The sequence below is a fragment of the Pseudorca crassidens genome, chromosome 8 (genome assembly GCF_039906515.1).
Source record: "Pseudorca crassidens isolate mPseCra1 chromosome 8, mPseCra1.hap1, whole genome shotgun sequence".
Classification (NCBI taxonomy): Eukaryota; Metazoa; Chordata; class Mammalia; order Artiodactyla; family Delphinidae; genus Pseudorca; species Pseudorca crassidens.
This window is the reverse complement of record NC_090303.1, coordinates 92,620,127-92,640,955: the sequence shown is the minus strand read 5'-3', so window position 1 is coordinate 92,640,955 and position 20,829 is coordinate 92,620,127. Positions and strand designations below refer to the sequence as shown.

The 20,829-nt window shown below is 42.6% G+C and overlaps 1 protein-coding gene across 1 annotated transcript in view; it reads left to right on the top strand.

The window, feature by feature from the left end:
- Positions 1 to 20,829, top strand: part of ZC3HAV1 (zinc finger CCCH-type containing, antiviral 1) — a 67,489-nt gene that overhangs the window by 25,060 nt on the left and 21,600 nt on the right. Inside the window, exons 3-7 of the mRNA XM_067747145.1 lie at positions 2,674 to 2,926; positions 11,177 to 11,941; positions 12,747 to 12,845; positions 15,250 to 15,373; positions 17,198 to 17,372. Coding sequence (XP_067603246.1) covers positions 2,674 to 2,926; positions 11,177 to 11,941; positions 12,747 to 12,845; positions 15,250 to 15,373; positions 17,198 to 17,372 — 1,416 coding nt within the window. The remainder of the gene's footprint in view (positions 1 to 2,673; positions 2,927 to 11,176; positions 11,942 to 12,746; positions 12,846 to 15,249; positions 15,374 to 17,197; positions 17,373 to 20,829) is intronic.

Below are 20,829 nucleotides of genomic sequence, written 5' to 3'. Positions count from 1 at the left end.
TTATTTTTAGCCAATAACTTAATTTACTACTTGTCAGGGGTAGGATCACAGACCAGCAGACTGCACTGTTTCCTGAACCAGAGGTCTGAGGCGCTGGTTCCTGTAGTGGAAAATCGACCAGAGCATCGATAACATAAGTCTCTATTTGACAATTTGGGGCAAGAGTAGTCTCTCAAGGAGTGTTTTAACTTGGGTGAGTAGGGCAGAATATTTTCAAGGTTTTAGCAGGAGGGGCTCAGCCAGAGTTCAGCTAGTTCCAAGGATAGTCGGTCAACGATGGTCCTTCCATGTGTCTCAAAGTCCTGACTCTGCGACTAACCACCTCTGTGGTCCTGGACAAGGCATTTCATCCTTCTGCGTCTCACTTTACTTATTGTTTGTTTTGCATTCATTCAGCTAACACTCAGGAGTTCCTACAAGGGCAGGCTTCTGAAGGCAGCAGTGGACAAGACACACTGCCTGCCCTCAAAAACTTAAAATGTTCACACTCTTCCACTTTGCCTTGACCTGCGAGAACATAAAAGCATCAGGCAAATCTGACGTCCTTATATAGAAACTTGTGTAACTGAGATGTATTTATTAAAAGGAAGAAATGATTTCATTTGTTTTGGCAGGAGCATTCTTACTTAAACATCAGCATAGAGCTAGGAATGTTAACCAAAGTATCATTTGTGAAGTTACTAATTATTCTTGTTTCACTCAAGCCTCTAGAACACTGGTTCTCAAGCTTTAAATGTGTGTCAGAATCACCTGGAGGGTTTGTCAAGCCCAGATTGCTGGGCCCTACCTCTGGCCGTTCTGACTCTGTAGATACGGGGAAGGGCCCAAGGAGTTGTATTTCTAATAAGTTTCCAGCTGGAGCCGATGTTGCTTGTGCAGGGACCACACTTTGAGAACTGTTGATCTAGAGTCTTGAATCTGGATCATAGGCTCTATCGCAATGGTATCTATTTGCATCAGGTTTAGAACTTGTTTATATGACTTAAGTCATTGTTGTTAGAGTCTGAATCCATGTCTTTGCCACTTGGATACATCACAGTGGCCCGTGTTGACCTGGTTTGCTCAGAGTCTATTGAAACAACTTATAAACGTTTTCATCTTTAAGCTTCTTCATGTAATGATTCAAACATTTGCATCACATTTCATATTTTGCACCACACATTTACATATTTTATTATTTAATCTGCTCAACAACTTGGTTAGGTGAGGAGAGCAAATATTTTCCTTCTTTACAGCAAAGGAAAGAGAGGCTGGGAGCAAGTAAGTAATTCAGATGTAGCTGCTTCCAGGGCTGCAGACTTCAACCAGCATCTTCTAGTCCTGCATCACCTGGTCTGGCCTCAGTGACAGTGTTTCTTCTGCTCTCCTTTCAGTAAGAACTACATCTCTGTAGAGCTAGATATGTAGGTATACCTATTTACATAGGAATATACAAATTATCTGCTTCAGTTGATCTTTTGAGAAACTGACATTCTGCCTAGCTGAGACTAGATTCTAGACTTCCAGCAGTTGTAGGTAAGACCCACATGTCCTCTTTTGAAAAATTAATTAACTAATTAATTAGTTTGGTTGCACTGGATCTTAGTTGCAGCAGGCAGGCTCCTTAGTTGCAGCATGTGGGATCCTCAGTTGCGGCTCACAGGCTCCTTAGTTGCGGCACACTGGCTCCCTACTTGTGGCATGCTAACTCTTACTTGTGGCATGGTGCAGGATCTAGTTCCCTGACCAGGGATTGAACCTGGGGCCCCTGCATTGGGAGCATGGAGTCTTAACCACTGTGCCACCAGGGAAGTCCCCACATGTCCTTTTTGTTGGCTGCACTGCACGGCATGCGGGATCTTAGTTCCCCAACCAGGGACCGAACCGCATGGAGTCTTAAACACTGGACCGCCAGGGAAGTCCCTCCACATGTCCTTTTAATAGAACAATGAATTGATATCCAAAGACAGGCCTTCCTCTTTGGGGTTCCTTTATAATGTAGGGCTCCCTTTGGGTCCTGTTTGGTTCTATCTGTAGCTAGCCGTCTTATGTTGATTCTTCCAAAGGAGGTTAATCAAATTCAAGTTTCCTTCAGTTAGTTTGTAGGCCTTTTCTGCTGCAAATAAGTCATCGATTGAAAAGAACTCATCAAAGATTGTGGAATACACGTGCATTTTTTTCCTTTGATATATCTCTGCTTGCGTCTGCTTTTTTTTTCTTATCAGGAAGTAAGAAAAGCTGCGTTTTTATTATTTATTTATTTATTTTTTTATCGGAGTATAGTTGATTTACACTGTTGTGTTAGTTTCTGCTGTACAGCAAAATGAATCAGTTATACATATACATATATCCACTCTTTTTTATTTTATTTTATTTTATTTTATTTTTATCTTTTTGCGGTATGCGGGCCTCTCACTGCTGCGGCCTCTCCCGTCGCAGAGCACAGGCTCCGGACGCGCAGGCCCAGCGACCATGGCCCACGGGCCCAGCCGTTCCGCGGCATGTGGGATCCTCCCAGACCGGGGCACGAACCCATGTCTCCTGCATCGGCAGGTGGACTCTCAACCACTGCGCCACCAAGGAAGCCCCTATCCGCTCTTTTTTAGATTCTGTTCCCATATAGGTCACTTTCCTTGACGTGTGGCACATAGAGAAACACGTTTTATCTCTGACTATTGTTTCTTCCTTCTGTAGATATGCAAAAATTATAAGGGAGAGAGTGGAAGACAGATTTGTAACCAGCAGCCACCGTGTGAAAGGCTCCACGTTTGTGAACACTTTACCCGAGGGAACTGTGGTTATGCCAACTGCTTCCGGTCCCATAACCTGATGGACAGAAAGGTGCTGGCCATCATGAGGGAGCACGGGCTGAGCTCACGTGTGGTCCAGAACATCCAGGACATCTGCAACAGCAGGCACCGCCAGAAGAAACCCTCTGGGTGGAGAGGTAAATGCGGTCTACTTTTTTTTTTTTTTTTTTTTAGCGGTACGCGGACCTCTCACTGTTGTGGCCTCTCCCGTTGCGGAGCACAGGCTCCAGACGCGCAGGCTCAGCGGCCATGGCTCACGGGCCAGCCGCTCCGCGGCATGTGGGATCTTCCCGGACCGGGGCACGAACCCGTGTCCCCTGCATCGGCAGGCGGACTCCCAACCACTGCGCCACCAGGGAAGCCCTCAGTTTTTTGAGTATATACCCTGAAGTAGAATTGCTGGATCACATGGTAATTCAGTGTTAAATATTTGAGGAACTGCCATACCGTTTTCCACAGTGGCTGCACCATTTTACATTCCCATCAGCAAAGCACTAGGGTCTCAATTTCTCCCCCTCCTCACCAGCACTTGTTACTTTCTGTTTTTTCTGGATAATAGCCATCCTATTATGATCAGTGAAATGATCAGTACAATTTCTTAAGCATTTTGATGTTGTTTAATGGAATTAACACTTGCATTTTTTAATATCTTTATTAAGCGGATATAGAGGAGATGAATTTTATGAAGCAAGTAGAATATATAACTAAGATTCTGTGAGAGAATCTTTTAATATTTGAGAAATGCTTTATCATTTACAAGGGACTTTCACCTAAAATATCTCATCACTGTTCCTCACAGCAAAACTGTGAAGCAAGGCAGGTGTATTATTGGCCTCACTTAATGGATAAGGAAACTGAGGCTTGGAAATTTTAAGTGACTATTTTTTAAAATTATTTATTTGGCTGCGTTGGGTCTTTACTGCTGCGCGTGGGCTTTCTCTAGTTGCGGCGAGGGGGTCTACTCTTCGTTGCAGTGTGCGGGCTCCTCATTGCGATGGCTTCTCTTGTTGCAGAGCACGGGCTCTAGGCACGTGGGCTCAGTAGTTGTGGCTCATGGGCTCTATAATGCAGGCTCAGTAGTGGTGGCACACGGGCTTACTTGCTCCACGGCATGTGGGATCCTCGTGGACCAGGGCTCGAACCCGTGTCCCCTGCTTTGGCAGGTGGATTCTTTTTTTTTTCTTTTTTTTTTTACATCTTTATTGGAGTATAATTGCTTTGCAATGGTGTGTTAGTTTCTGCTTTATAACAAAGTGAATCAGTTATACATATACATATGTTCCCATATGTCTTCCTTCTTTCATCTCCCTCCCTCCCACCCTCCCTATCCCACCCCTCTAGGTGGTCACAAAGCACCGAGCTGATCTCCCTGTGCCATGCGGCTGCTTCCCACTAGCTATCTATTTTACCTTTGGTAGTGTATATATGTCCATGTCTCTCTCTCACTTTGTCACAGCTTACCCTTCCCGCTCTCCATACCCTCAAGTCCATTCTCTAGTAGGTCTGTGTCTTTATTCCTGTCTTACCCCTAGGTTCTTCATGACATTTTTTTTTCTTGTATTACATATATATGTGTTAGCATACGGTATTTGTCTTTCTCTTTCTGACTTACTTCACTCTGTATGACAGACTCTAGGTCCATCCACCTCACTACAAATAACTCAATTTCGTTTCCTTTTATGGCTAATATTCCATTGTATATATGTGCCACATCTTCTTTATCCATTCATCTGATGATGGGCACTTAGGTTGTTTCCATCTCCTGGTTATTGTAAATAGAGCTGCAATGAACATTTTGGTACATGACTCTTTTTGAATTATGGTTTTCTCAGGGTATATGCCCAGTAGTGGGAATGCTGGGTCATATGGTAGTTCTATTTGTAGTTTTTTAAGGAACCTCCATACTGTTCTCCATAGTGGCTGTACCATTCACATTCCCACCAGCAGTGCAAGAGTGTTCCCTTTGCTCCACACCCTCTCCAGCATTTATTGTTTCTAGATTTTTTGATGATGGCCATTCTGACCGGTGTGAGATGATATCTCATTGTAGTTTTGATTTGCATTTCTCTAATGATTAATGATGTTGAGCATGCTTTCATGTGTTTGTTGGCACTCTGTGTATCTTCTTTGGAGAAATGTCTATTTAGGTCTTCTGCCCATTTTTGGATTGGGTTGTTTGTTTTTTTGTTATTGAGCTGCATGAGCTGCTTGTAAATTTTGTAGATTAATCCTTTGTCAGTTGCTTCATTTGCAAATATTTTCTCCCATTCTGAGGGTTGTCTTTTCGTCTTGTTTATGGTTTCCTTTGCTGTGCAAAAGCTTTGAAGTTTCATTAGGTCCCATTTGTTTATTTATTTTTTATTTCCATTTCTCTAGGAGGTGGGTCAAAAAGGATCTTGCTGTGATTTATGTCATAGAGTGTTCTGCCTACGTTTTCCTCTAAGAGTTTGATAGTTTCTGCCCTTACATTTAGGTCTTTAATCCATTTTTAGCTTATTTTTGTGTATGGTGTTAGGGAGTGTTCTAATCTCATACTTTTACATGTACCTGTCCAGTTTTCCCAGCACCACTTATTGAAGAGGCTGTCCTTTCTCCACTGTACATTCCTGCCTCCTTATCAAAGATAAGGTGACCATGTGTGCGTGGGTTTATCTCTGGGCTTTCTATCCTGTTCCGTTGATCTATATTTCTGTTTTTGTACCAGTATCGTACTGTCTTGATTACTGTAGCTTTGTAGTATAGTCTGAAGTCAGGGAGCCTGATTCCTCCAGCTCCGTTTTTCATTCTCAAGATTGCTTTGGCTATTCGGGGTCTTTTGTGTTTCCATACAAATTGTGAAATTTTTTGTTCTAGTTCTGTGAAAAATGCCAGTGGTAGTTTGATAGGGATTGCATTGAATCTGTAGATTGCTTTGGGTAGTAGAGTCATTTTCACAATGTTGATTCTTCCTATCCAAGAACATGGTATATCTCTCCATCTATTTGTATCATCTTTAATTTCTTTCATCAGTGTCTTACAGTTTTCTGCATACAGGTCTTTTGTCTCCTTAGGTAGGCTTATTCCTAGATATTTTATTCTTTTTATTGCAGTGGTAAATGGGAGTGTTTTCTTGATTTCACTTTCAGCTTTTTCATCATTAGTGTATTGGAATGCCAGAGATTTCTGTGCATTAATTTTGTATCCTGCTACTTTACCAAATTCATTGATTAGCTCTAGTAGTTTTCTGGTAGCATCTTTAGGATTCTCTATGTATAGTATATCATGTCATCTGCAAACAGTGACAGCTTTACTTCTTCTTTTCCGATTTGGATTCCTTTTATTTCTTTTTCTTCTCTGATTGCTGTGGCTAAGACTTCCAAAACTATGTTGAATAAGAGTTGTGAGAGTGAGCAACCTTGTCTTGTTCCTGATCTTAGTGGAAATGCTTTCAGTTTTTCACCATTGAGGACAATGTTGGCTTTGGGTTTGTCATATATGGCCTTTATTATGTTGAGGAAAGTTCCCTCTATGCCTACTTTCTGGAGGGTTTTTATCATAAATGGGTGTTGAATTTTGTCGAAAGCTTTCTCTGCATCTATTGAGATGACCATATGGTTTTTCTCCTTCGATTTGTTAATATGGTGTATCCCAGTGATTGACTTGTGTATATTGAAGAATCCTTGCATTCCTGGAATAAACCCCACCTGATCATGGTGTATGATCCTCTTAATGTGCTGTTGGATTCTGCTTGCTAGTATTTTGTTGAGGATTTTTGCATCTGTGTTCATCAGTGATACTGGCCTGTAGTTTTCTTTCTTCGTGACATCCTTGTCTGGTTTTGGTATCAGGGTGATGGTGGCCTCGTAGAATGAGTTTGGGAGTGTTCCTCCCTCTGCTATATTTTGGAAAAGTTTGAGCAGGATAGGTGTTAGCTCTTCTCTAAATGTTTGATAGAATTCGCCTGTGAAGCCATCTGGTCCTGGGCTTTTGTTTGTTGGAAGATTTTTAATCACAGTTTCAATTTCAGTGCTTGTGATTGGTCTGTTCATATTTTCTATTTCTTCCTGATTCAGTCTTGGCAGGTTGTGCATTTCTAAGTATTTGTCCATTTCTTCCAGGTTGTCCATTTTATTGGCACAGAGTTGCTTGTAGTAATCGCTCATGATCTTTTGTATTTCTGCAATGTCAGTTGTTACTTCTCCTTTTTCATTTTTAATTCTATTGATTTCAGTCTTCTCCCTTCTTTTCTTGATGAGTCTGGCTAATGGTTTATCAATTTTGTTTATCTTCTCAAAGAACCAGCTTTTAGTTTTATTGATCTTTGCTATCGTTTCCTTCATTTCTTTTTCATTTATTTCTAATCTGATTTTTATAATGTCTTTCCTTCTGCTAACTTTGGGTTTTTTTTGTTCTTTCTCTGATTGCTTTAGGTGCAAGGTTAGGTTGTTTATTAGAGATGTTTCCTGTTTCTTAAGATAGGATTGTATTGCTATAAACTTCCCTCTTAGAACTGCTTTTGCTGCATCCCATAGGTTTTTGGGTCATCGTGTCTCCATTGTCATTTGTTTCTAGGTATTTTTTTATTTCTTCTTTGATTTCTTCAGTGATTACTTCGTTATTAAGTAGTGTATTGTTTAGCCTCCATGTGTTTGTATTTTTTACAGATCTTTTCCTGTAATTGATACCTAGTCTCATAGCATTGTGGTCGGAAAAGATACTTGATACAATTTCAATTTTCTTAAATTTACCAAGGCTTGATTTGTGACCCAAGATATGATCTATCCTTGAGAATGTTCCATGAGCACTTGAGAAAAATGTGTATTCTGTTGTTTTTGGATGGAATGTCCTATAAATATCAATTAAGTCCATCTTGTTTAATGTATCATTTAAAGCTTGTGTTTTCTTATTTATTTTCATTTTGGATGATCTGTCCGTTGGTGAAAGTGGGGTGTTAAAGTCCCCTACTATGAATGTATTACTGTCAATTTCCCCTTTTATGGCTGTTAGTATTTGCATTATGTATTGAGGTGCTCCTATGTTGGGTGCATAAATATTTACAATTGTTATATCTTCTTCTTGGATCGAACCCTTGATCATTATGTAGTGTCCTTCTTTGTCTCTTGTGATAGTCTTTATTTTAAAGTCTATTTTGTCTGATATGAGAATTGCTACTCCAGCTTTCTTTTGGTTTCCATTTGCGTGGAATATCTTTTTCCATCCCCTCACTTTCAGTCTGTATGTGTCCCTAGGTCTGAAGTGTGTCTCTTGTAGACAGCATATATATGGGTCTTGTTTTTGTATCCATTCAGCCAGTCTGTGTCTTTTGGTGGGAGCATTTAATCCATTTACATTTAAGGTAATTATCGATATGTATGTTCCTATTCCCATTTTCTTAATTGTTTTGGGTTTGTTTTTGTAGGTCTTTTCCTTCTCTTGTGTTTCTTGCCTAGAGAAGTTCCTTTAGCATTTGTTGTAAAGCTGGTTTGGTGGTGTTGAACTCTCTCAGCTTTTGCTTGTGTGTAAAGTTTTAATTTCTCCATCAAATCTGAATGAGATCCTTGCTGGGTAGAGTAATCTTGGTTGTAGGTTTTTCTCCTTCATCACTTTAAATATGTCCTGCCAGTCCCTTCTGGCTTGCAGAGTTTCTGCTCAAAGATCAGCTGTTAACCTTATGGGGATTCCCTTGTGTGTTATTTGTTGTTTTTCCCTTGCTGCTTTTAATATGTTTTCTTTGTATTTAATTTCTAACAGTTTGATTAATATGTGTCTTGGCGTGTTTCTCCTTGGATTTATCCTGTATGGGACTCTCTGTGCTTCCTGCACCTGATTAACTATTTCCTTTCCCATATTAGGGAAGTTTTCAACTCTAATCTCTTCAAATATTTTCTCAGTCCCTTTCTTTTTCTCTTCTTCTTCTGGAACCCCTATAATTCGAATGTTGGTGCATTTAATGTTGTCCCAGAGGTCTCTGAGACTGTCCTCAGTTCTTTTCATTCTTTTTTCTTTATTCTGCTCTGCAGTAGTTATTTCCACTATTTTATATTCCAGGTCACTTATCCGTTCTTCTGCCTCAGTTATTCTGCTATTGATCCCTTCTAGAGTATTTTTAATTTCATTCATTGTGTTGTTCATCGTTGCTTGTTTCATCTTTAGTTCTTCTAGGTCCTTGTTAAGTGTTTCTTGCATTTTCTCTATTCTATTTCCAAGATTTTGGATCATCTTTACTATTATTCTGAATTCATTTTCAGGTAGACTGCCTATTTCCTCTTCATTTGTTAGGTCTGGTGGGTTTTTATCTTGCTCCTTCATCTGCTGTGTGTTTTTCTGTCTTCTCATTTTGCTTATCTTACTGTGTTTGTGGTCTCCTTTTTGCAGGCTGCAGGTTCGTAGTTCCTGTTGTTTTTGGTGTCTGTCCCCAGTAGCTAAAGTTGGTTTAGTGGGTTGTGTAGGCTTCCTGGTGGAGGGGACTAGTGCCTGTGTTCTGGTGGATGAGGTTGCATCTTGACTTTCTGGTGGGCAGGTCCACATCTGGTGGTGTGTTTTGGGGTGTCTGTGGACTTATTGTGATTTTAGGCAGCCTCTCTGCTAATGGGCGGGGCTGTGTTCCTGTCTTGCTAGTTGTTTGGCATAGGATGTCCAGCACTGTAGCTTGCTGGTCGTTGAGTGAAGCTGGGTGTTGGTTTTGAGATGGAGATCCCTGGGAGATTTTCGCCATTTGATATTACGTGGAGCTGGGAGGTCTCTTGTGGACCAGTGTCCTGAAGTTGGCTCTCCCACCTCAGAGGCACAGCACTGACTCCTGGCTGCAGCACCAAGAGCCTTTCATCCACACAGCTGCTGGTCTAGGAGAGTCTCCTGGAGAGCTGGGGCGGCTGTGCTCACGCTGGGGCATGGGCACTGGGGGCAGTCATATTCGGGAGCTCTGGCAGGTGGATTCTTAACCACTGCACCACCAGGGAAGTCCCTTAAGTGAGTTCTATTGCGAGCAGCCTTAAATCATTTTTAGAAGAGTGAAGGGTAATGCTATGAATCAAGAAAAGTAATGTTTTCATGGTCTCAGAGGACTCGAGAGGAGCAGAGCTCGCGTGTTCTGATTCCACATCTCATGTTTTCTCTCCTGCACGACAATGCCCTCTCGACAGGGGAATATCTGGAAGGATGGGGTTTGGTGTAGCTTCTCAATATAAATTTGTTGTATGCGCGAGGGAGTTTTCTTTGTTGTCACTTCTAGTTAATCTATTTAGTTGATGGGAGGAGGATGCTTGCTTTTACTATATTCCTGCTGCCCCCTGGGTTTGGAAGAGAAAGGATCTCTCTTCCTCCTCTTTCCCACACACAATAGCACAACTCACACACCACACACACACACACACACACACACACAGCCTCCAGCCACATGCACACAAAAACAACCACTTGCATACATACATACCCCACACATACACAAACTTCACGCACGCACAACATGTGTAACACATGCACAGGACACACTTCACACATGCCACACAAACACATGCAATCACACCACACAGACAGACTTCACTTGCGCATGCCACATACACCATACATGCATATCTCACCAACCGACACACGTCACACACCATGCGTGCAACCATACACACACATACACCCGTCACATGTATACCACACGTGCCTATCACACACACACACACACACACATGCACACACTTCATGCACGCACACACACCCAGCACAGCACACCCCACTTATAAACATCACACGCATGCACACCGCACTTTGTACGTACTCACGAACACACATGCTCACCCCCCTCCCTCCTGTCTGCTTCCCGGGGGTGTGACTTACCACGTTTCTAGAGAGAGGCCAATTTTTCTTTTTTAGATATTACTCATTTAAGCTTGGGCATTTGGGGGGCTGGACGAACGACTCTGGAAAATTCTCAAGCTTCAGTGAAATCAGACCTCTGTTGTAGTTTCTTTTGTTGTTGTTGTTTTATGTGTCATGAATCCGTAACTTAGGTGCACCTGTATCACAATATGGGCAAACTCTAAATGATTTTGGGGAACTCCTCCCTGATTTGTACTCGTCTGTCTCTCCATTTACCCTAGCGGTGAGTGACTTGAACTAGAGAATTGTGGACAGCCCCATCTAAGAGTGTGGGCGTTTGGGGGCTACATCTAAGTCCCACGAGAGAAGCCAAGCAGAGCCAGTGTCAGTTCGACCTTTATCCTAGGTCATAGGTGGTGTTTTCTGCAGGGCTGGCAGGGTGACAGATTCCTGCATTATCATAAGCACCTTCTCGAGATTTTCACACAAAAGTAATTTGATAGAACTTCGATAGCAAACCTGGAGAAGCTGCGGCGGAACAGGGCAGGGAAGTTAGTCACGTTAACACCAACTTCCGTTGTTTGCTTTTTCTTTCCCAGCTCCTCCTTCACATCGCAGAGACGCGGCACACAGAGGCAGAAGCAAGAGCAGAGACCGGGCCAGCGGGGACTCTCTTCCATCTGCTGCAGCTTCTGCCCAGAGGTCCTGCCCCCCCAGTCCAGATCCCACCGGCCGCGGGTCTCCCCCGGACGATGGGCCTGTCAAGGATCTTGCCCACAAGTTCATGCACTTGGGAAGTCAGAAGTGCCCTCCGCCTTCCTCAGGCTCGTCTGCGGCGTCCAATCTTGGAGGAACCGGTCAAGGGGGAGCAAGCCAGAGGTTTGCAGAGAATGGCAGTCCAGAGGATCTTTTCTATGGGAATCACAGCAATACTTACGTCACTTTTGATTCGACATCAGCTCCCAAGTGGAAGGGCCCCGCATCCTGGCAGAATGACCAAGACACTGGTAGAGAGAGTTTGTTTTCTTCCAGTCAGGCTGTCTCCTTCTCGCCTCTTGGTTCTCCACAGATACCTGAAACCGTCACCACCAGAAAGAGCACGGCCATCCTTTCCTCGGACTGCGTGAACACGGAGGGCAGACGTGGGAATCAAGACAGCCAGCATTTCCCGCTTTTTAATAATAACGTCGATGACATGGCTACAGATGCCACTTCCGTGAGACTGTTAAATCATAAAACCACAGCCAGTTGGCAGAGAGAAAAATCTTTACCTAGGGGTCAGGACACCGGAGTGACTCGCAGCCATGTGCAGCCCGCTGGCCAAATGACGGCTGCCGACGATGGGGCCACGGCCTTTGTTAATGGTAAACACACAGAGGAGACATTCTGGGCTAGTCTGTCCACAGTGCCCCCAAATGGCTCTAGTAAAGTGATAGACGAAACTACCGATGTAGGTAAAACTGATGCCACTCGTTTGGGCTTCACGTCGGCAGTCAGTGGGGAGAAAGACGTGTTACGCTCTGAAAGTCAGAGGCTGACAAGCCAGGTTCTGCCCACACATGGGGAGACCACTGCCCCGACACAGAGCGGCACTCACTCTGCCCAGGGTCCCTCATTTTACACCTTCCTTAAGCAACAGAGCTGCAGCCTAAGGGACCCATGGTCGGAACTCTGCTCAAATGTCTGTTCCCCCTGCCAGCGAGATTACAACAAGGGCTCGGGCTGGGCTCTGTGTGAGTCACTGAGGGACAGAGAGGGGCCCCATGTCTCATGTCTGCAGCACAGCAGCTAGGGCTAGTGGTTTCTCTTTGCATGTCCCTTAGCAGTATTAAAGGGCAAAGCGGTTTTGGTTAAGGAGCACTTCTGATGAGGAGATTGACATATGAAGATGGAAGGACCAACCCTAGAACTGTATAGAATAAGTGCTACATTTATTCAGAACAGGAATAGTTCAACTATGGTTTAAGAAATAAACATAACTCTCAGGTGCCCCAGATGTTCATGTTTGCTTTCATGTCTAGGCTCTCATTAGCAGCAGTACATGAATCATAAGCATTTTCTTGAACGTGGCCCCCATTTCAGATATTCTTCCCCACTGTAAGACCAGATATCTTGATTTTCGGTTTAAATATTAGGGTCAGCACACATGCATCCTCTTTTGTTTTGTAGATTCCGTATCTGACGTTGCGAGTACCGAATGTTCTACGAGGGATGAACATGGCTCAAACGAAATTTGTCTTGACCATCTGTATAAGGGTTGTCAACTTAGTGAGTAACTTACTTAAGGACTTTCTAGAAGCAGAAACTTTATTAATAGTAATATGGCTAACATTTACTGTGTACTGTGTGTCCGGTGCAGTGCTAAGAATCTTACATTCATCTTCTTTAAACTTCACATCAACCCTAGGTTCTGTTGTTAACCCATTTCGCAGATGCACAAACCACCCACTTCACCACTGCATGATATATACGTTCTCCTTTTACAATTCAGTTTTAGGTGATCTGTTACGCTTACTCAGGGACCCATCTTTTTGCACACAAAAAGCAAACAAAAGTATCCTAGCAGACACATTTTCAAAGTTTGTGTCCTGTCATGATTTAGGCATTGCCTCTCTTCTGGGCCGTGGGCTCTAGTCGCCCCTCAACGTGTGTACTGAGGGACCCGTGCTCTACACGACCGACATCTTGTGTGTCGTTGCAGTCAATGAGCCACCCCTGTCCACACTGTTGCCTCCCACCAGGATTCCTGCAGAAATGTTTCCCACAGGGCTGCTTGGGACACAGAGCTGCCCTCTCACTCTTACACCGCTCTTTCCCTTTCATGCCTCCACCCCAGGCCTAGGCATCATGTCTGATTCATTTGCTTGATTACCTAGTGGTCTTAGACGCATTCACCTTGTGTCTGAAGAGGAGAGTCTGCCCTGCGTTCCCTAAATCAAAAATCTTTAACTTTAAAATATTTTCTTTTTAATTATGGTAAAATACACATAACAGATTTTACCATCTTAAATATTTTTAAGTGTACAGCTCAGTAGGGTTCATTACATTCGTATTGTTGCACAACCAACCTCCAGAATTCTTTTTATCTTGTAAAACTGAGACTCTGTACCCATTAAACAACAACTCCTCCTTTCCCACTTCTGGCAGGGAAGCCCCTGGCAGCCGCCATTTTGGTTTCTGTCTATAAGTATGACTTCTCTACGACCCTCGTATGAATGAACTCACACAGTATTTGTCTTTTTCAGACACTGGCTTATTTCACTTAGTACAGTGTCCTCAAGGTTTATCCACGTTGTAGCCGTTGGGAGAATTTCCTTCCTTTTTAAGGCTGAATACGATTCCATTGTATTCTATCACATTTTGTTTATCCATTCATCCATTGATGGGCGCTTGAGTTGCTTCTCCCTTTGGCTGTTGTGTATAATGCTGCTATGAACACAGGTGTACAAGTAACTGTTTGAGATTTGCTTTCAGTTCTTTTGGGTATATACCCACGAGTGGAATTGCTGGATTATATGGTAAATGTATGTTTAAGTTTTTGAGGAACTGCCACACAGTTTTCCATAGCGGCTGTAGCATTTTATATTTTCACCAGCAATGCACGAGGGTTGCAGTTTCTCCACATCCTTGCCAACACTTGTTAATTTGTTTGTTTGTTTGTTTATAGCAGCCGTTCTAATGGGTGTGAGGAAGGTTATACTTTTTGAGTCAGCCAAATCCCAGGCAGTGCCACTCTGGATTTCCTTGTGATGTCTAAGCCTGCCTCTTTTTATTCTAAAGTAGTAACACATCTTTTAGACATTTCAAAACGGTTGAAACATAATGCAAATTGTGAAAAATAGAACTGTTTTCTGTACTCCTGTATTATGGACTTCTAACATTAATTCATTCTTCAGCAAGCATTCATTGAATGGTCATCTTTTTCATGCCCAGCCCTCTGCCAGTGAAGCAAGGGAGAAGTAAGCTAAACAATGATGCAGGCCTTTTTTCAATGAGTTTGTTGTTAAGATGGGGCATCAAAACAGCCACAAATTTGGGAGCTCCCTGGCTCCCTGGCAGTGGTTAGGACTTCGCACTCTCACTGCCGGGGGCCCGGGTTCCATCCCTGGTCGGGGAACTGAGATCCCACAAGCTGCGCGGTGCTGCGAAAAACAAACAAACAAAACATGCACAAATTAGAAAACTGCGTAAAATGAGTAAATACGTAAATAAAGGACAAACTGAGTCCCGAGCACTGGCTGAGGGAATGAATACAAAACACAAGTCAGTTCAGAAGAGCACGAGATTAGTGAGGGAATTCTTCTGGGAGAGATGAATTTTAGGTCAGGGCTTCAAGGAAACACAAAAGCAGTTGCCTATGCTGGAGAGCAGTTTGTCTCAGTAAATCCACGTGTGGGGTGCAGAAAGGGTAACTGTAAATTTATAATGATCTCAGATTTCCATGTGGGTAACATGGCTTTTTGGGGAGCAGAGAATTTTGTTTTCTGATGAGTCTCCATGGGTAATAATGGAACCTGGAGTTTGGGGCAATGCAGGTAGGGGCCAGCATGAGCACAGGTGTAGCTGGGAAATGTGCCTGCAGGGCAGGATGGGAAAGGTGGGCCATGAAAGGATGGGGAGAGTCAGCAGTGAACTTGGCCGAATCGCTGAGACTTCTCTTCTGTCTTTTTAGAGAGGTGCAACAAAGTTCACTTCCACCTGCCCTACCGGTGGCAGATGTTACTTGAAAACACCTGGATGGACCTCCCGTTCATGGAGGATATAGAGAAGGCCTTTTGTGACCCCCAAGTCTGCAAGTAAGTTGGTGGCCGGTCTGGCTTGTGAGATGCACAATATCATCAGAAGAAAGCCCAGTGCTATGCTTATGGGAAGAAGAAAAAGCAGTTTTCCTTCAGAATCCCATTCAGGTTAACTCTTGAGATAAAAATGGCATAATGCCTGCTGAGTTAATGAAGAAAAATACATAAGTGGGGCAGTTTTGAAGTCACTCAGAGCCTGGCTATTACAAGGGACTCTGGGAGTATTTGCTAACTCAGGTGAAAGAAACAGGGACACAAATATGTGTTTAGTTAATATTTGTCAGTGTGTCCCGCAGAACAACACAATGCGTCGGTCGGTTTGTATTCCTATCAGCTCATCGTAGGACTATTACAAGTACTAAATGATGAGCTCAGAAGAGCTTTGACTTAATTTCATAGTTTGAGAAAATGATTTGAGTCATTTCACATCGTTCTAGGGCAGGATTTTGTTGTATACTTTAGCATTTTATACCTTCCTCCGTGTTCGCTATTTCCTCTACCCTGGAGATTTCTAAGAGGCTACGTTATATTTCTGCTTCTATTAGGGCTGATATGGGTGATACCACCCATGACCATATTTATAAGCTGCATCCTGTTTTACAAGGACATTCTTTGGGGGGAAAAATATGGATGTGTCGTCGTCTGCAAATTTAGTGAATTTTTGGTGGAGATTCTGTGTTGCAACCTTTTGCCACTAGAGGGTGGCGTCAGCTGTTTTGCTTCTAGGTGTATTTCTCCCCCCAGGTATATCTGAAGCAGTGTTTTTCAACCTTAGCGCTATTGACTTTTGGGACCAGATAATTATTTGTTCGGGGGGGGAGGGCAGTTTAGCATCATTCCTGGCTTCCACCCACTGCATGCCAGTTGTGATAAACAAAAACGTTTTTCGACATTGTTAAATGTTCCCTGGGTCACAAAATCGCTCCTGGTTGAACATCACTGATCTAGGAGGTGTTTCATAGAGCAGTAACTCTTAAACTTTTTGGTCTCAGGAGCCCTATAGAGTCTTAAAATGTATTGAGGATCCCAAAGAACTTCTGTTTATGTGGATTATAGCTATTTATATTTACCATATTAAAAATCACAACTGAGAAAAATTAAATATTTACTGATACATTAAAAATAACAATAATAAACTCATTCATGTTAACATAACATTTTTTGATAATTATATATCCAACTTATATATAGTTATATGCATATATAACTGTATATAAGTAAAACTATAAAAATAACTTTTCCAAAACAAAACAAAACCAAATTCACTGAGAAGACTGAAATTGTTATATATTTTTGCAAATCTCTTTATTATGAAATCAAACATCATGTAGCCTCTGGAAAACTCCATTGTGCACCTGTGAGGGTAGGAAGGTGAAAAAGACAGGTGATGTCTTAATATCATTATGAAAATAACTGTGACCTTGCTGGCTCCCGAAAAGGTCTTGGACCACACTTTGATAACTATTTGAATAATAATTGAAAAAAACTGACCTACTGTGAGTTTCTAACTGACTTTCTAACAAACATTGAGCCAATCCATTGTTTTGTGTGGGCACAGTTGTCTATGGGGGATATTTTTTGAGGGAAGAACACATTCTGTGACACCGTTGAATATGTGGGGCAGGCAGGTTACATTACCTCTCTGTAGTTCAGTTTTTTCTTTTATGTGTAAGACCGAAAGCTGTATAAGGGAAATTCAAAGATCCCTTTCAGCTCTCAAGGTTTAATTCTATCCTCTTATTAGGGAAGACCAGAGTGTAGAAAACAGAAGCATTTTGTTTCAGTGAAGCATTTTGTTAACACTAAACTTTTCCCTCTCAGCATTTCTATTGGAAATTATAAAATCAGTTTCCAGAAGATGACTTGTGATTATAAACCCATCCGACGTCTCTCCACGCCTTCATCTGTCACGATGCCGGCCGGTTCTCTCTTCACCACAAAATGGATTTGGTACTGGAGAAATGGATATGACAAATGGGTTCAATATGGAGAGAAGGTGGGTACCACTCCTCCTGGTGGACGCTCTTGTATAAACTTGCCAACTTTAGAAGAAACTAGTAGTACAGTGTCTGACACCCACGTGGTTACCCGTGGAGCATGGACATGGTAGAGGAAGTGGTGCTTTTTTACATGATGCTCAGCAAGCATGGACTCCGATTGCATCATAAAAAATTATAATTATTTTTAAGGAACTCCTTGATCCATGAGCCAGCCAATATCCTTCTTTCCTTGCTATCGGGGCCTGGGCTGGAACCTTGAGCTAGCTTTCTATGTACTAGTACATAAATGTACAGAGACTACTGCTTTCAGCCAGAAGAGGAGGCAGGACTGAGAAATCAGAAGACTGATACAGATGGTTACTAGGATGCAGTCAGAGTCTGGATTCAGATGGACTAGAAGATTCTAGACTTACCCGCACAGGGACATAGTAAAGGGAGAGAAGTTTATTTTTTTTAATTTAATTTAATTTAATTTTTTAAAATATCTTTATTGGAGTAGAATTACTTTACAGTGGTGTGTTAGTTTCTGCTTTATAACAGTGAATCAGCTATACATATACATACATCCCCATATCTCCTCCCTCTTACGTCTCCCTCCCACCCTCCCTATCCCACCCCTCTAGGTGGTCACAAGGCACCGAGCTGATCTCCCTGTGCTATGCGGCTGCTTCCCACTAGCTAGCTATTTTACGTTTGGTAGTGCATATATGTCCATGCCTCTCGGGAGAGAAGTTTAGATAAGCAGAGCTTCTGTCTAGTATCCTTTCTTTCCTTTGGTTCATAGGATTAGAGAGAGAGAGAGAGAGAGAGGGAGGGAGTGAGCTTAAGTAGGCAATGAAATCAGAGTGATGAGAAAGAGAAAAGAAAAGCAAGAGATGGAAATGAAGCCAAAGTAGGGACGAGGAAATGCCAGCGTCGGATTCTCTAGGGTTAGAAGTGGACGGGCTACACATATGGCTCTGCGCTCCCTAGCTGTCAAAGCAAGCAAAGAAACACTATGTTATATGGTCCCCTGTGCCTCCATGAAAAGACCATTCCAGTTACTCAGGAGAAGCACGGCTTTTTCTCTGTTAGTGAGGCCTGAGAAAAGGGTCTCCTACGGGGCCACACAGAGGGGACCTTGTGTGCTGTGGTGAGTGAGGTCCTCAACCTTGGTCCCACCATCCGTGCAGTACATGGCGGTTTCCCAGTGGTCTTAGCGGCAGATACATGCTATCAAACAATCTTTCACAGAACCTAAATGAGCGAACTAGGGTGAAGCAGAGGTGCCCTGTGCAAAGAGGACGGGGCTCAGGGCTCTTTGCTTTCCCCTCCTGCGGTGACCTATCAAGCACCTCGGCGTGAAAACCCCTGTGATATTTAACTTCGTACGGGCTCTTTTTATATTTAAGCCGAGGATGGTGTCAAAGTGCAGTTCCATAAAGGTGATTCCGTGAGGTGCCTGTGGAAATAGAAATTATAAACTCAAATTCTTTAGCCTTGGTTATTAAATAAAATAATTAAATAAAACGAAACGAAACGAAATGAAATTAAAATAGTAAACTATAGGTCTCAATGGTTCTTATGTCAAATACTTGCAATTTTCAGTAAGATAGGGCAGAAGGGTTAGAAAATATTTGTATTCTAGTGACATCATGATCCCAGAGACCAAAAGGAACTTTAAGGGGTAAAAGATCATATTTAAATTTACACAGGTCCTGTCACTCATGTCCCCTAGTAAAACATCAAGAAACTTCCTGATAAAACTTCTTTAATATGAAGTTCTCCCTGGGATATTCAGTCTGTGTTAAATGCACAGTTCTAGAATGTAACTTTCTACCTACGAACACAAAAAACGTTATAGTCATTGAATCTGTGGCACTTGTCTGTTGTAAGAAATGGAATGTGTTCTTTGAGGATGTGAATAAACTCTTACTGTCTCATATTAGTTAGACCCATCATTATATAAATTGAGTGGGCACTTCTGTTATAAAAGAAAAAAAAAAAAAAAAAGAAAGGAAGGACGGGAAAACAGGCCCTGGGTTTGGTGTTTTCCTTGCTGGTCATCCAAGTAAAATAAAAATGGTGGTACCGGGAGATCTGAAACACAAACATAAGTTGCAGCCTGGTTTCTTTCATAGTTCAGTGTATTATGTATTATGGTCCAAGTTTACAGCTGTTTGATGACCTGGTTTGATCCAGTGTACAGGTTAGAATATTTAGAGAAAAGAGTGGACTGAATAGCTTTCAGACAGAGCCCTACGGTTTTTATTTCTTGCAACTGAATTTTTAATAAGAGTTGCGCATATATGTATAGCTGATTCACTTTGTTATAAAGCAGAAACTAACACACCATTGTAAAGCAATTATACTCCAATGAAGTTGTTAAAAAAAAAAAGAGTTGGGCAACTGAGATTTCCGGGTTAGGAACCTCTCTGGTAGGAACTGGGAGAAATAGAAACTTTTGCCAACAAAGGGTAGATGCATATGTTTGACAGTGAACCCTCTGGAAGGTAGAATTGATATATGGCAGTTCAGGTGCTTAACCAGGACTTGTACCTCCATGGATGGTGGACCAGGAGAGGATGGTGGGCAGCAATGGTGCAGGATGGAGTTACAGCAGGAGTGACTGGAGGGCAGAGCCAGGTAGCAGTCATGGGCTTTGCATCAGTCAGGGGGTGCAGATCCAGACCCTCAAGATGTTTACCAGCAGATAGCCAAGCTTAGTAGCTGTGAAAGCTGGCCTTTTGGGGCAGGAGTCCATGACCTGAGGGAATTGCCCAGGACAAGGGCAAGCCATAGCTCTAGAAAGCCGAGATCAAGGCAAACATGTAGGCACAAGACAAAAGCCGAGACCTGGTAACTGAAACTGAGGTATAAATTCAAGTCTTCTGGGAGAATGCATAATTGAAGGCTCTACCATTCATTCATTCATTCACTCACCCATTCAGAACTGGAGTACAGTGAGGGCAGAGCCAGAGGAATGTCCCCGTGAACCATGAGAGGCTGTGCAGATGCTCAGACACTGACTTAATGGCCTCGTTCTGTCCGGTATGCCAACCACTAGCCATATGTGGCTATTTAATTTTTTTTTTTTCCCCCAGAGAAGGAAGGATTTATTACTTGCAGCAAGGAAGAAGAACACTGGGGATCTTTCCCAAAGCGATGTCTCTGGGGCTATTTAATTTTAAACTTAAATTAGTTAAACTTAAATAAAATTAAGAATCAGTTGTTGTCACACTAGTCACACTTTAAGTGCTCTACCAGCAGCTGTCCCAGCAGCCACATGTGGCTCGTGGCTACCGTATAGGACAACACAGAGAAATTTCCATTGTCAAAGAAAGTTCTAGTGAATATGGCTGAATGGACCCTAAAGCCTTGCTGGTCAAAGTCAGGTCTGCAGACCAGCAATGTCAGTGTCATCTGGGAGATGTTCAAAATGCAGGCTCTGGGGCTTCCCTGGTGGCACAGTGG